Source organism: Emys orbicularis, chromosome 1 (assembly GCF_028017835.1).
Source record: "Emys orbicularis isolate rEmyOrb1 chromosome 1, rEmyOrb1.hap1, whole genome shotgun sequence".
Taxonomy (NCBI): Eukaryota; Metazoa; Chordata; order Testudines; family Emydidae; genus Emys; species Emys orbicularis.
Window position 1 is genome coordinate 364,948,884 of NC_088683.1, and position 14,484 is coordinate 364,963,367.

The following is a 14,484-nucleotide window of genomic DNA, read 5'->3' on the forward strand; positions in this document are numbered from 1 at the left end:
AGATTATAACCTTTACAGGGATATGTTACATGGCATATGTTGCATAAAACATATTCCAGTTATGTCATATTTACATTCATAAGCATATTTCCATAAAGCATTATGGGGTGCAACATTACAATGGTGTCACCAGGCACTGTGGGATACATACTCACAGTGCATTGCTCACGCTGTCGTCAATGGTGCCCTGAATGTGGACATGATCGGTTGACAGAGGAAGCAAATATAGACTAGCTTTGGTAACTTTGCTTTTGTCTATTTTTTCATGTCGACATTAGTTTCATCGACAAAACTTGGTAGTGTAGACAAGCCTTAGTAAATGCTGCTGACTGCCTTGGTCTCCATCCCCCAGTGACCTGTCCCCCCTCACCAGCCCCTCTCCCATTGTTCCAGCCCTTAACCCCTGGCTGAACCTCTCTCTATAGCGTGGAGATCAGTAGCTCACGTCGTCTCATATGTAAGGGTCCAGCAAGGAATAGGTGGCTGGTGTTTTTCATCTCCCAGGTCGGCAGCGCTGGAGAGAGCACTGATCTTTCACTTGACAAACACTCTGATTATCCTCGCACGAAGGTGTTTGCTTTTCACGCTGTACACGATTGGGTTCATCAGGGGTGGGACGAGCAGGTAGATGTAGCCCAGGACAATCTGTAGTAAGGGAGAAGAGCCCTTCCCCAATCTGTGTATCAAAGACAAGCCGATATCTGGTGTGTAGAAGAGCAGGACAGCGCAGAGGTGGGAGATGCAGGTGTTCAGGGCCCTGAGGCACTCCGCGTGTGATGCAACACTTAGCACAGTTTTGAGGATCATCACATAAGAGAGGAAAATGAGCAGTGAATCCAACCCCACCGTGAAGACTGTAAGAAACAAGCCATAGATGTAGTTGACTGTGATGTCCGAACAAGCCAGCTTCATAACATCCTGGTGCAGGCAGTAGGAATGGGAAAGGACATTGGCTTGACAGTATTGGAACCGTTTCAGGAGAAAGGGGAAAGGGAATGATACAGCCACCCCTCTTAGCACACACACCAGTCCCATCTTGGCTATTCTCGGCAGGGTTAAGATGGAAGCATATCTCAGTGGGTTAGAGATCGCGACAAAGCGGTCAAATGCCATCAGCAAGAGTATGGAGGATTCAATGAATGCAAATGAGTGGATGAAGAACAGCTGGGCAAAACAGGCATCGAGGCTGATCTCCCTAGAGTTAAACAAATATATGCCCAGTATTGTAGGCATGGTGGATATCGATAAGCCAAGGTCTGTGACTGCCAACATGGAAAGGAAAATGTACATGGGCTCATGGAGGCTTGGATCTGTTTTTATAATGAACAGAATGAGTGAATTTCCCAATATTGAAAAAACATAAATGAAGCAGAAGGGGATGGAGATCCAGAGATGGACGTCTTCCTGCCCAGGTATCCTGGTGAGAAGGAACATTGCGTATTTGAGTTTGGTGTCATTGACAGCTGACATAATGTACAGGGCAAGTTTCCAGGAGTTTTGGACTTTCCTTCCTGAAAAGAAAAAGAACAGGTGACAAGGTGATATTTAATGAGACATCATTCTGCTCTCTGTGCAATTCTAGAGACTCCCAGGAGCTCAAGGAAGATCAGCAAAAACATAGTCTTGAATTTACACCCCCGATAAGAAGATAGGCATTGCCAGAGTGGATCAGACCTGCAGTCCATCTAGCTCAGTATCTAGAGGCCAGTTCCAGATGCTTCAGTGGAAGGTGGAAGAAGCCCTGCAATAGACAGCTATGAGATTACCTGCTCCCAGGAAAAGTTTCCCTCAACACCCACTAGTAAAACATATTTTGTGGTGTAAATCAGGAAGGTTGTGGGCCCTTCCTAGACTTTTTAAAACAATCCTCAATACTGGAATTGGATTTTCTGGTTACCCATATACACATCCAGCCACTCTTTGAAAGGTTCTAAGCTCTTGGCCCCATTGATAACTTGTGGCTTTGAGTTCTGCAGCCTACTTGAACATTGTGATTTTACAATTGTGACCTGCACACAGACACCCTTTCTCGTTCTAAACTTCTGATTGTGGCCCATTGTATCATGATGTGTGTAAACAGATGGAAAATGCATGGTGAAAATGGTCATTGTATTTATCTGCCCTGCATAGAAGCTAATTCATAAACGTCTTTCATTGCCTCATTATATATTATTTTCTCACCTCCCGAGAGTCCAAATTATGCTACTGTCTCTTAAGGTACATGGGGTAAATTCTTAGGGACAGTTTCTTAATTCAATAATGGTGACTTCAACTATGTCACTCCACATTTAAATGTGTACGTTTGATCAGAACTGGGTTCTATTAACTTTCCCTTACCAAATGCTCCCGGTGATATACTCTGACCCCCAAGAATCCCTCCAAGAAAAGTTGAAGTGCTTTGCCTGGCCTATGTTGTCTAAATCCAGAGATGTGGATCATCCTACAGGCTTCTCTTCATCCTCACAGTATGACTAGTGCAAACACTAGGTTTCCCCTAATATCCAGTTGAGGCAAGTTACTTCTGCCATGCGTGTGTAAGAGGTGATGTGCGTAAATTTCATACAACCACTATAACACTCCTCTTTCCTACACCTCAGCTCTATACTACTGAAACACAGACTTGGAGAGGTATTGCAGAGGGATTGTGTACATGACCCTGAATGTAAGTGTTAGAACCAACTTCTGGTCAGTAAGCAGGAGACAGTATCGTCCAACTGTTCACTGAACAAAGAGTTAATAGCACAAACCCATTGCACACAGTATGTGGAGTACTTCTGAAATACTTTCTAAAGCAAAAGCCATTAAGCAGTAAAGTTTCCACTACTCCTTCCTGTAGAGATTCCAACAACCCAACTGCTGGCTTTCAATATACGTGCATGTCATGAAAGTTTGATTTGTAACATTTGTATTACAATGAGAAGCTTTGACATAACATTTACACACCTGTACTTTAGTACACACATGTGAACCCATTATTTCCCCTCTGATCTGCGTTCAGAGATGATTTCTCAGGATGGAGTGGGACTTAAAATATAGCATCTGTCATCTTGTTTTTCTCAGAATCTGAAAAGATCACAGTGTCTCAGCCCTCATTCAGTCACTTGTCAGCAAACAAAAGTCTAGTAACTCCTCTGTCCCTGGGTTAATAGCTGACTGGTTCTCCTCAGGTTCTGTTCTGTCAGTCTGTAGCCTCTATCCGGAGTATCTGCAGCTTTGAATTCTTGTATTCACAACTGAGCCAGGGAGTAACATCTTTGAAAATGGCTCTGGGAAACCAGAGCAGGGGCAGGGATGCTGGTTGCCCTGTAACTCGGATGGGTCTCTACAGGGCATTCTAGATCCCTCAGCCAGTCAGGAAACAGACATACGCCCTATCAGACCTGTTACCACAGAGCAACACAGCTCTGAATTCCTGCCTTCACAATCGAGCCAGAGAATAAAACCTTGAAAATGCATTTGCTGATTAAATTTCCAGGAGCAAATAAACCTGAGGTGATTTGGGAACTAGTCAGTGATATTCTGTGGGGTCTCTTCTCCCTCAGCCCCTGGAGGGATCGGGCCCAGAGCACACGGCACCTCGAGAAATAGGACCGATTGAGAAACCCTGACGCGGGACATCGGGATTTTCATACTCTGAGCTCGCTTTGAATGTCAGATTTCTGTGTAGCGTGAACAGCCCACCATGGATCATGGGCAGATATCGGGGAGGGGTTCCCAAGCTACGTAGCGCTGCCTGTCCTCCAGCCCCGTCACTGAATTACCCCAACAGCCCAGTTGCGTCCTCTGCCGCTGCACAGAACATGTGCCAATGGAAACAGCTTGCATCCTTTACACAGCACTTTGCATTTTAAAGATAGTGAAACCTGCCAACCTACCCAATTCCTGCTAGAAGGGGAGCCGCTGACACCAGAGGTCTTCACCCTAAAGGACAAGGAGTCATCAGAAAGGTAGCATGGGCAGCAGGCAGTATCTGTTCAGATAGGAGGCAAGTGTCTTTATGAATCATGCTCGCAAAGTCCCTTGGGAGCTACTTGGCCATCAGGGAATGTCAGCTGCTTGGCTTTGTGTGCACCAGCTTTAACCCCTGTCGTGACCAATGGCAAACTGCAGGACAATTCACAGGGGATGTGGGGTCATGCTACACAACTGGACGGCAGCGCCAGCCCTGCTGCAGACTCTATTCCTGGTATCTGGGCTTGTTGTAACCAGTGGCGGATTTAGAGTTAGTGCAGCCCCATGCATAGCTTTATTTTTCGGTTCCCCTTTTGGGACCCAGCCAAGGAAAAGAAGGTTCTCTGTTATCTCCCCCTCCCTTTTTTCATTCTGTTTTTCTTCATCCTCCTCCTATATTATAAGTAATAGGAAGTAAATGAAAATAAAGTGAGGTACCTTTATTGTCGCAGGGGGTTACAGATTGTGAGGCGCTCAGACACTATAATGATTGGAGTCAGAGCTAAGTGCCGTAGAGAGATTTCAGCTCTGTGTGCCTCATAAGGGTGTGTAGCAGGGTGGACACCTGCTCCTGCCTGGAAGGGCTGAGCTGATTGGGGAAAGTGGCTGCAGCTGGGGCCACGCCCCAAACAGACTCAGCAGGCCCTATAAAGGCAGGGAGCCAGGCGCTCAGGCCAGAGTCTCTCTCTGCACTCAGAGGGAGAAGGGCCTGGCTGCAGGGAGCAGAGACAGGGTACCTGTAGTGGAGCAGGGCTGGGGAAAGGCTGAGGAGCTGGGGAGCTCCAGCCTGGAAAGCCCCAGGCTGCGGCCTAATATTAGGCCAAGGGGTACTAGGAGTTGCAGAGGGCAGCCCAGGGCTAGGCCGAGGCAGCAGGTCCAAACTCCCCTTGCCAGTGATGAGTGGCCTATACTGCAGTCTGCCCCAGGGAGCGGGGGCTAGTTGGTGACTGGCAGTGGCCTTGTGCTGAGGCAAGGTGGGGATAGTGGGTGGGGGTTCCCCAGGGAGGGGAGACCCAGGTCTGTGGGGTACTGCCAGGGGGCAGCATCCCAGTAATAGGGGCACCGGGTCCTGGGAGGGAAACAGGTGCCAGTAGAGGACAAGGCGGATCACCGGCCTGCAGAGCGCGGTCCAGAGGCTGGTGAGCTAATTCCCTGGATGACCAGTAGGAGGCACCGCAGGGATGAGTCTGTACCCTTTACAGGGTGATTTGGGGCACTGGGTGGAGAACCTGAACTCTTCCCTAGACCTCTTGGTGATGAGGCCTGTCATTAGCACAGCCCCTTTTGATGAGGGAGTTCTGGGCCCCTCCTACAGCTCGGCAGTAAGAGGGGGGAATCAGGACGTGGTTTCAGAGTGACGGATCTGGAGAAAGTTGCCTGGCCGAACAGAGCCCTGCTGTGATGCCCCTCAGACTGATCCTGACCCCCTACCTACTCCATGAGCAATGAGAGCTGCTGTAGCGCTGGATAGACCTCCCAGCCTGCATCCAAATTTCGATCATCACCAAGTTTGGGGGTAGCTGGATGTGGGGGAGGCGGCTGTTTGTATCCAATAGAGAGCAGCAGCAGGCACTTGGAGCTGGGACTGGGTCATGACCATTTCCATGAGGAATGTGCATGGCCTTGCTTACCTGGTGTGAGCGTGTCTCATGCCTGAACAAGAAGAAAGACCCTCTGAGCTGTGCCTCAGGTACCCAGTGACTCTGCGAGCCCGTCACTGTCATGTCTGGCTGGCTGTGGTGTAACCTTGTTCCTTACAACAGGAGGCTCTGTAGCACAGTAAAGAAGGAAACAATGCCTTTGCCGCTGATGGACTGTGTGACCAGAAAAGTCTACTCACTCTCAGTTCCTCTGTTTGTGGGTGCTCCGCTTGCAATATGCCCAGCAGCGCCACCTTTGGAGCTTTTCTTGGGAGTCTTGCGTTATTTCCTGTCATTTTTAAAGCCCCAACTTCTGGAATCAAGAGACTGCATGGGAACCTCAGCTTTCAGTTTGCTTAAAAAAAGTTTATTTGAAAAAGTGCGTTGCAGAAAAGCTAGGAAATCTGAAGCAGGTGCACCTGAAAGGCTCAGACACCAAAGGCAAATGAAAACCAACTCCACATTAGTATATTTTTAAATCTCATTATTTGTAAACAAATCTCATTATTTTTGGTGACTGTGGCAATTTTTTTTAAAAAGTACATCAGAAGCAGGAAGCCTGCCACACAATGAGTAGGGCCACTGGATGACTGAGGTGCTAAGGGAACACTCAAGGGAGATGAGGCTGCTGTGGAGAGGCTAAGTAAATTCTTTGCATTGTTCTTCACTGCATAGGATGTGAGGGAGAATCCCACACCAGAGCCTTTCATTTTAGATGGCAAATCGGAGGAACTGTCTCGAACTGAGGTGTCTGTATGGGAGGTTTTGGAACAAACTGATCAATTCAACAGTAATAAGTCACCAGGACCAGATGGGATTCACCCAGGAGTTCTGAGGAAACTCAAAAACCAAATTTCAGAACGACTAAGTGTGGTATGTGACCTTAGGCTTAAATCAGCCTCTGTATCAGATGACTAGCTGTGATGCTGATTTTTAAAAAAAGACTCCAGAGGTGATCCTGGGAATACAGGCTAGTAAGCCTTACTTCAGTACCAGGCAAATTGGTTGAAACTATAGTAAAGAAAAGAATCATCAGACACAAAGATGAACACACTTTGTTGGGGAAGAATCAATACAGCTTTTCAAAGAAAAATCATACCTCACCAATCTATTAGAATTCTTTGAGTGTGTCAAGAAAAATGTGGTCATGGGTGATCCAGGGCATATAGTGTACTTGGACTTTCAGGCAGTCTCTGAGAAAGTCCATCACCAAAGGCTCTTAAGAGAAGAAGGCAGTCATGGGGGGAGAAGGAAGGTCCTCTCATCCCTGGGATGATTTGGTTGGGCTTGGTCCTGGTTTGAGCAGAGGTTTGGCCTGGATGACCCCTTTAGGTCTCTTCCAACCTAATCTTCTATTAATTTTTGATTTTATGATCCGTAACTAGTTAAAAGATGGGAGACAAAGGGTAGGAATAAATAGTCAGTGTTCAGAAGGGAGAGAGGTAAATAGTGGTAGCCTCCTGGATAGATAATAAGACAGAGAATATCATATTGCATCTACATAAATCCGTGGTACGCCCACATCTTGAATACTTTGTGCAGTTCTGGTTGCCCCATCTCAAAAATTATATATTAGAATTGGAAAAGAACAGAGAAGGGAAACAAAAAGGTTTAGGGTTATGGAACAGCTTCCCTATGAGGAGAGATTAAAAAGACTGGGACTTCTCAGCTTTGAAAAGAGATAACTAAGGGGGGTTATGATAGAGATCTATAAAATCATGAGTGGTGTGGGGAAAGTGAATCAGGAAGTGTTATCTACCGCTTCACATAACACAACAACCAGGGTCACCCTTGAAGTTAATGTGCAGCAGGTTTAAATCAAACAAAAGGAAGTATTTCCTCACACAGAAGTATAACTGATCCAAAAAAACAACTAGGTAAGTTCATGGAGGATAGGTCCATCAGTAGCTGTAGCCAAGCTGGTCAGGGATTCAGCCCCATGTTCTGTGTGTCTCTAAACCGCTGACTCCCAAAAGCTGGAAGCAGATGACGGAGGATGGATCACTCGATAATTGCCCTGTTTTGTTCATTCCCCCTGAAGCGTCTCCACTGGCCACTGTCTGATGACAGGGCACTGGACTTGATGGACCATTGGTCTGAATCAATATGGCCACTCTTATGTTCTTAAATTGTTTCTCTGATGGATGGACTGCTGCAGACAACCCTTTTCCAGGGACTCCTTCTGTAACCCTAGCAGACGTCATAAGAACATAAGAACGGCCATAATGGGTCAGATCAAAGGTCAATCTATCCCACTATCCTGTCTTCTGACAATGGTCAATCAATGCCAGGTGCCCCAGAGGGAATGAACGGAACAGGTAATCATCAAGTGATCCATCCCCTGTCGCTCAATTCCCAGGTTCTGGCAAAAAGAGGCTAGGGATACCATCCCTGCCAATACTGGTTAATATCCATTAGCTATCCTCCAGTCTTTTGGTACAGAAGCTAAGTGATAGGTTACAAGCCACAGCTAATAGTTCTGCAATTTCACATTTGAGTGTGTGGTAGGGTGCCCATTGGTCCTGTTTTGGCTGGTACAGTCCCTTATTTAAGTCCTGTCCCAGCTGACCTGACATTTTTTGGAAAGGAGGCTTTTGTCCCATACAGGGCCGGTGCAACCGTTTAGGCGACCTAGGTGGTCGCCTAGGGTGCTAGGATTTGGGGGATGCCATTTTCTTCGGCAGCGACCGCGGCGGCCGGATCTTCGGCTGCCCCAGTCGCTGCCGGCATTTAGGCGGAGGAAGCAGGGGCAGTGGAGCGTGGGGAGGTCCGCCTGCAGCAAGGGGGGGGCGGCATTCAGGGGAACTCCCCGCCCCAGCTTCTCCCTGCCCCGCCTCCTCCCCGAGCATGCCGTGGCTGCTTCACTTCTCCCGCCTCCCAGGCTTGCGGCGCCTAAGCTGATTGGCACCGCAAGCCTGGGAGGCGGGAGAAGTGAAGCAGCCACGGCGTTCTCGGGGGGGGGGGCGTGGGGGGGGTGCCTCAGGGTGGGGGGTGAAGAGCTGCCGTGGGGGGGCGCCTCAGGGCGGAGGGGGGGAGCTGCTGCACGGGGGGGGCGCCTCTGGGCGGGGCCTCGGGGACGGGGGGGGCACCAGGTGGAAGTTTCGCCTAGGGCACGAAACATCTTTCCACCGGCCCTGGTCCCATATGCTCTTACTGACTTTATAAATTGGAGGTTTTCATCTACCTCTTCCTCGTAACATATGTGAAGGTAATACGGACTGAGTCTATGGCGGCACTCTGCGTATGGAAAGGTCAAAACCTCCCGACTATGGCTGAGGTATTGTGCCCATCAGCTACTCAATCAGCCTTCCTATGTGCAGCCCCCTCCACCCTGTACAACACACCTTCAGCAGATCCTGCGGGCAGTGGCTACTGTGACAGGCCCTGGTAGCACATCTCTGATGAACCTGTGCTAGCAGGGAGCTGGAGAGAGTCCTAGAGCAGTTGTGGAGGCCCAGAGATTGTTGGTGGGTGAGCCTAGCTACCAGTGGATCACTGAGATATGTGCCTAACTTTGTGGATCCCTGGATTCTGGGTCCCTCTTTTCATTCTTCAGGGAGAAGGGAAGGGAAGGGAACCCCCCCACCCCGGAACAATCCGAAGGAAATATCCAAGTAGGGAGCCTTGTGGAATCTCCCTTCCCTGGTCTGCACCCTGGGTTGGTAATGCAGCAAAGGGGACTGCTAGGGAGAAATCAGGTCCTATATTATTATTCTATTTTATTTTATTTCAGCAAGATCACAGCTGTGACAGCATCATCGTTACCACTTGGCCTCCCCCAAGGTAGCCACGTCACTAATCGGAACCATATGGACAGTGATGACCAGGAGTGAATTTACCATGAAACAAGCTGTGTGGTGGCACGACGCCCCCAACCACAGGGGAGCCCAAAAAATGCAGGAGAAATCTCATCTGACAACCTGCCCCCGAGTCCCGGCCGGTGGCGTAGCAGGGCTCAGGCAGGCAGCCTGCTTGGATGCTGTAGCTGGTGGCCCCATGCCACGCCCTGAAACGGCCGACTTCTGGCACGTCTCTGCGCACCCCTGGTGCGGGGCAGGAGGCAGATCTGTGTGCTGCCCTTGCCCCGGAAACCCGCTGCCCCCTCCCCTCCAGGGGCACACAGAGACGTTCCAGCAGCAGCGTGGAAAAGCCAGGGCTAAGGCGGCTCCCTGCCCACTCTGCCTCCCTCCCTCCACCCCGCTCCCAGAAGCGACCGGCATGACCCTGCGGCCCCTGGGGGGGGGTCACCGTATGCTCCCCCCACCCAGAGCGCCAACTCCACAACTCCTATTGGCCAGGAACTGCAGCCCCCTGCCCTTCTTCCCCCCGCCTAGAAGCCTCTGCCAGAGGGGTGTGAATGCCAGTCACTTTGGGAGCTGAGCCACCCTTGGGAAGTGCCACCTCCTGACCCCCTTCTGCACCCCAAGGCCCTGGCTCATCCCAGAGCAAGCACCCCACACCCAAACTTCCTCCCAGATCCCAACCCCCTGCGCTTCCTCCCACAACCCAACCCCCTGGCCCAGCCCAGAGCCTGCATCCCAAACCCAAACTTCCTCCCAGAGCTCGACCCCCGCACTCCCTCCCACCATGGAGAAGTATCCCTTCCTATTGATGTACTCCGAGGCAAGGGGCTCTGGCGCTAAAATTGGAATTTGTGTGCCATCAGTTGCACCGCCACAGTTAGGGAAACCCATCTCTGCAAAGCCATCCACTATTTCATGCACATTTCCCAGCGTCACGGTCTTCCGTAGCAAGATGCGATTTATTGCCCTGCACACTTGGAGTAATACAGCCCCAACAGTGGACTTTCCCACTCCAAATTGATTTGCAACTGACCAGTAGGAGTCTGGATTCATCAGCTTCCACCCAGCAATTGCAACACAGTTTTCTACTGAAAGGACAGCTCTCATTCTGGTGTCCTTGTGCCGCAGGTCGGGGGCCAGCTCAGCATATAGCTCCAGGAAGGTTGCTTTACGCACCCTAAAGTTCTGTACCCACTGGTCTTCATCCCACATCTGCATGACAATGGGATCCCACCAATCCGTGCTTGTTTCCCTAGCCCAAAAGTGATGGTCTACATATGCAGCTGCTTTGTGAATGCCAAAAGTACTGATAAGTTGCTGCCGTCCATATCAGGCAGAATGTTGGGTGCCTGCGAGTCATCCATAGTCAGTAACTTCACGAGTAACTGTGCTGCCATATGCGATGTCCTCACGACAGTTAACGGCACATAGGGAAGAGAGCGAGAGAAATACACGATCCATCCTATCTCACTGCAGATGCTGGTGCGCACTACAAAGACTGACAGTTGGAAAAACAGCACGAAAGGAAGCCGGAAACCATTGGAGGGCTGGGACAAAAAGCAGTGCGTGACGGGACATTTTGCACATCCCAGGATGCGCCACGCTCCGTTTCCACCTTCCCACAACACCTAGAGACAGATGGCGTCACCAGGGACTGTGGGATACTGTAACGATGCTGCCCTTGGTGGGACACTTCTGAGAGTGCCAATTCAGGATAAATTGCTTAAAGCAGGGCAGTTACAGCCCAAGGCTGGGGTTCCTTTGCACACCAAGGCAAACCAAACCAGCCAGACAGAGAAGACTCTGGTTTTACCCCACAGGCTAACCATAAGTTATACACGCAATTCCCTTAGACTCTCCTGTTTCCCAGTATCACCATCAGTGCCACTCGTTATGGGGATGAATGGTTATAAAAACCAATACTCCTGTAAAAGAAAAAAGGTTCTCCCGATCCGAAAGGACCAAGCCCCAGACCCAGGTCAATATACAAATCAGATCTTACCCACAAATCACGCTGTTGCCAATCCTTTAGAATCTAAAATCTAAAGATTTATTTATTCATAAAAAGAAAGAAATATAGATGAGAGCTGGAATTGGTTAAATGGAATCAATTACATACAGTAAAGGGAAAGTTCTTGGTTTAAGACTTGTAGCAGTGATGGAATAAACTGCAGGCTCAAATCAGGTCTCTGGAGTACAAACATCCACAGCTGGGATGGGTCATTCAGTCCTTTGTTGAGAGCTTTAGTTTGTAGCAAGGTTGATCCATAGGCAAGAAGCAGGATTGAAGACAAAATGGGAGAGTTTCCAGGGCTTTTTATAGTCTCTGCCCTGTGGAAGGACACTTCTCTGTTCTTACTGTGGAAAATTACAGCAGCAAGATGGAGACTGGAGCCACAGGGGCAAGTCACATGTCCATACATGACTCAGTTCCTTACAGGCTGACGCCGTTGTTTACATGTTTGAACGTTCCCAGGAAAGCTCAGTTGTGGATTGGCGTCTCCCAAACTCCATTGTCAGTTAAGTGTTTCTTGACTGGGCAGTTACTGAGAATAGTCCCTTCTCAAGAAGTTGACCAAATGCTTCACTGAGGCTACTTAGAATCAAAACACATTAAAATACAAGTACAGAGCCAATATTCGTAACTTCAACTACAAAAACGATACACACATACAAACAGCATAATCATAATCAGCAAATCATAACCTTTCCATAGACAACTTACACAACAACCTTTGTACAATATTTGCTGCAAATATATAAGGGTGGTTGCAAAAATGATCTATACGGACATAGGTTATGTCAGTAACATCACATATACATACCCACAGTGCATTGCTCATGCTGTCGACAATAGTGCCCCGAATGTGGACACAATCTATCGACAGAGGGAGAAAATGTGGACTCGCTTTGGCCACTTTGCTTTTGTTGATTTTTTCATGTCGACATTAGTTTCATCGACAAAACTTGGTAGTGTAGACAAGCCCTTTGTAAATGCTGCTGACTGCCTTGGTCTCCATCCCCCAGTGAGCTGTCCCCCATCACCAGCCCCTCTCCCAGTGCTCCAGGCCTTAAACCCTGGCTGAACCTCTCTCTACAGAGTGGAGATCAGTAGCTCATGCCGTCTCAGATGTAAGGGTCCAGCAAGGAATAGGTGGCTGGTGTTTTTCATCTCCCAGGTCAGCAGCGCTGGAGCCAGCACTGATCTTTCACTTGACGAACACTCTGATTATCCTTGCACGAAGGTGTTTGCTTTTCACGCTGTACACGATTGAGTTAATCAGGGGTGGGACGAGCAGGTAGATGTAGCCCAGGACAATCTGTAGTAAGGGAGATGAGCCCTTCCCAAATTTGTGTATAAAAGACAAGCCAATAACTGGTATGTAGAAGAACAGGACAGCGCAGAGGTGGGAGACACAGGTGTTCAGGGCCCTGAGGCACTCCACGTGTGATGCAACACTCAGCACAGTTTTGAGGATCATCACATAAGAGAGGAAGATGAGCAGTGAATCCAACCCCACCATGAAGACTGTAAGAAACAAGCCATAGATGTAGTTGACTGTGATGTCCGAACAAGCCAGATTCATGACATCCAGGTGCAGGCAGTAGGAATGGGAGAGGACATTGGCTCGACAGTATTGCAATCGTTTCAGGAGAAAGGGGAATGGGAATGATACGGCCACCCCTCTTAGCACACACACCAGTCCCATCTTGGATACTCTCGGCAGGGTTAAGATGGAAGCATATCTCAGTGGGCTAGAGATCGCGACAAAGCGGTCAAATGCCATAAACAAGAGTATGGAGGATTCAGTGAATGCAAATGAGTGGATGAAGAACAGCTGGGCAAAACAGGCATCAAGGCTGATCTCCCTAGAGTTAAACAAATATATGTCCAGTATTGTAGGCATCGTGGATATCGATATGCCAAGATCTGTGACTGCCAACATGGAAAGGAAAATGTACATGGGCTCATGGAGGCTTGGATCTGTTTTTATAATGAACAGAATAGTTGAATTTCCCAATATTGAAAAAACGTAAATGAAGCAGAAGGTTAGAGAGATCCAGAGATTTTAGACGTCTTCCAGCCCAGGTATCCCGGTGAGAAGGAACACTGAGTATTTGAGTTTGGTGTCATTGACAGCTGACATAATGTACAGGGCGGGTTCCAGGAGGTTTGGACTTTCCTTCCTGAAAGGAAAAAGAAAAGGTGACTAGAAGATATTTAATGAGAGACTATTCTGCTCTCTGTGCAATTCTAGAGACTCCCAGGAGCTCAAGGAAGATCAGCAAAAATATAGTCTTGGATTTACACCACAGATAGGAAGATAGGTATTGCCAGACTGGATCAGATTTGCAGTCCATCTAGGTCAGTATCCAGTGACCAGTTCTAGGTGCTTCAGAGGAAGGTGGAAGAAACCCTGCAATAGGCAGCTATGAGATTACCTGCTCCCAGGAAAAGTTTCCCTCGACACCTACTAGCAAGACATATTTTGTGGTGTAAATCAGGAAGGTTGTGGGCCCTTCCAAGACTTTTTAAAACAATCCTCAATACTGGAATTGGATTTTGTGGTTACCCATATACACATTCAGTCAATCTTTGAAAGGTTCTAAGCTCTTGGCCCCATTGATATCTTGTGGCTTTGCGTTCCGCAGCCTACTTGAACATTGTGATTTTACAATTGTGACCTTCACACAAACACCCTTTCTGGCTCTTAACTTCTGATTGTGGCCCATTGTATCATGACATGTGTGTTAACACATGGCAAGTGCATGGTGAAAATGGTCATTGTATTTATCTGCCCTGCATAGAAGCTAATTCAATAATAGTGACTTCAACTATGTCACTCCACATTTAAATGTGTAAATTGGATCAGAACTGGGTTCTATGAAATTTCCCTTACCAAATGCTCCTGGTGATACACTCTGACCCCCAAGAATCCCTCCAAGAAAAGTTGAAGTGCTTTGCCTGGCCTATGTTGTCTGAATCCAGAGATGTGGATCATCCTACAGGCTTCTTTTCATCCTCACAGTATGACTAGTGCAAACACTAGGTTTCCCCTAATATCCATTTGAGGCAAGTTACTTCTGCC

General features: G+C 48.4%; 1 protein-coding gene and 1 pseudogene across 1 annotated transcript; both read right to left on the reverse strand.

The window, feature by feature from the left end:
* Positions 1-534: 534 nt before the first annotated feature.
* LOC135882142 (olfactory receptor 51G2-like) lies at positions 535-1,470 on the reverse strand. The gene has a single exon (XM_065408943.1). The coding sequence runs from the start codon at positions 1,468-1,470 to the stop codon at positions 535-537; it is 936 nt and encodes a 311-aa protein (XP_065265015.1).
* An 11,133-nt stretch (positions 1,471-12,603) lies between these two features.
* LOC135895586 (olfactory receptor 51G2-like) lies at positions 12,604-13,542 on the reverse strand (annotated as a pseudogene).
* Between the last annotated feature and the right edge of the window lie 942 nt (positions 13,543-14,484).